This window comes from Echinops telfairi, unplaced genomic scaffold, assembly GCF_000313985.2.
Source record: "Echinops telfairi isolate 266 unplaced genomic scaffold, ASM31398v2 ScPeMD7_3533;HRSCAF=4204_0, whole genome shotgun sequence".
NCBI lineage: Eukaryota > Metazoa > Chordata > Mammalia > Afrosoricida > Tenrecidae > Echinops > Echinops telfairi.
Window position 1 is genome coordinate 101,830,449 of NW_022107431.1, and position 1,921 is coordinate 101,832,369.

The 1,921-nt window shown below is 43.2% G+C and overlaps 1 protein-coding gene across 1 annotated transcript in view; it reads right to left on the reverse strand.

Annotated features, from left to right (window-relative positions):
- Positions 1-1,921, reverse strand: part of KCNQ5 (potassium voltage-gated channel subfamily Q member 5) — a gene marked incomplete at its 5' end in the record, with an annotated part of 638,988 nt that overhangs the window by 99,968 nt on the left and 537,099 nt on the right. Inside the window, one exon of the mRNA XM_045294328.1 lies at positions 700-795. Coding sequence (XP_045150263.1) covers positions 700-795 — 96 coding nt within the window. The remainder of the gene's footprint in view (positions 1-699; positions 796-1,921) is intronic.

The following is a 1,921-nucleotide window of genomic DNA, read 5'->3' on the forward strand; positions in this document are numbered from 1 at the left end:
GTGGTTTGTGATTCCTAAGCTAGTTCCAGGATGATTTTGCTCCCTAAAATGCATGGGTGGCAAGAGAAGATGCATTCCTTTAAGGGAGGGAGCCAAGCCTAAGTTATTGAAATAAAAAATTAAATGTTAAACAAAACATAGATTGTTAGAGCTAGCTTCAAATAACAGGTCTATTGTTTCATATTCTCAAACACTGAGGTATTCTATAATCCTACGAGCTCTTAAAATAGGGTGACTGTGTCAAGTCATTGCTGATAGTAAAAGCAATTCCACAGGTACTAAACCTTGACATTCTAAACAAACATGCTGCTCTTCACAGCAGCGTCGTATATCTGTCTGGAGAAAGTAATTGTAAAGCAGGGACCAACGCCATGTTCTGCTCCATCACTGAACTATCAATTATGCTTCACCAAGTAATTTGTAAGACATATTAGGTCATCCCAGAAGCCATACAACTGCTAACCTCTACATGGCCTCGCTGGCACTGTTAATTAATCTGAATCATGCATCTATCTGCCTTGTGCTGAAAATTTTTTTCTTCTGACGGTGGGGGGAGCAGGAAGCTCCATCAAAATCCATGGCGTGGTTTCATGTTTAAAGCCAGTAGCTCTCCCAAGCCGTGATGCACAGAGCGTACAAAGGGACCCAACAAGTGCTCCGGAGACAGGGGTTGCCGTCTCCTAGCACCCTGATATTTACCTGAATGAGGTTGGCGGCTGGGTTCCTCCTTTTCTCAAAATGTTTCTGGCGATGCTGTTCTTGAACTTTTAATGCAAAACCCGAGCCAAGAATGCCCTGGAACGAAATATCAAAACAGCACTTAAAATATTTTGAGATAGATATTAGCTTAAGTAACACGAGCATTTAAATGAACTCCCCCAGACAGAGTCTAGATAGAATATCTGTGCACCTACAGGAAGCTCAGTTCATACAACATTTACTCAAATTTACACGCCAATCACCAGAGCTGGTGATAAAGAAATGGAAGAATTTCACCAACCTCTTCAGACTGAAATTGACCACACATGCAATCAGGATGCACTGATAACCACTGACTAGAATTCAAACGTTGGACACAGAGGATAGATCTGCATTTGGAAAAGATGTCTGGGAGACAGAAACACAGGAGATCGCAAGACAGACTTCAGGACCCTGCCTTCTTCACTGCCAAGGGCTCCTCTCCACTTGGTCCTCCCTGGACAGAATCCACAGGACTCGAACGTGAGAAGAGGTGAGGGAGAAGCTTCACAACGTCAGGGGCTTCTGGGAAGTTGAAGAATGAAATCTCGGGCACGAGAGCTAGAACATGACCTGGAGGGCAGCCCACCTGACTTTCTCAAGAACAGACACGGCTCACTGAGCACGAATGACCGAAAATCAGCTGAGCTGCGGAGTGAAATCAAGCACACCATACGTGATGAAAGCAAGATGTCTGTCACGAAAAAGAGGAAAGAAAAGACCAAGACGTACGTCAGAAGGGACTCTGAACCTTATTCCAGAACACAGAATAGCTGAAGCAAAGGAAGAAAGACCTTGAGCAGACAAGCCCAAAGGGAAGACTATGTTCAGCGTGTATCAGGCTGAAAGCAACGAAGCCAAAAAATCAAACATTATGTTGTAATGTTGAAGAATCCTATGGGTAAAATATTAAATGATATAGGACGCATCAAAATAAAATGGAAGGAATACACAGAATCACTGTACTAAAGAGTGGGTAGGCCCCCTTGCATAGGGTTCTCGGGAAGATGAGCCAGTCAGGGTGCGATGTAACAACGATGAAAAATACAACTTTCCTCTAGTTCCTAAATGTTTCCTCCCTGCTCCCAAGATAAAAAAAGCTGCTCTTGTTCTCCATATATGCATTGCCAATATGGTAGCCACTAATCCACATGTGACTATTGAACATTTGAAAGGTAAGGAA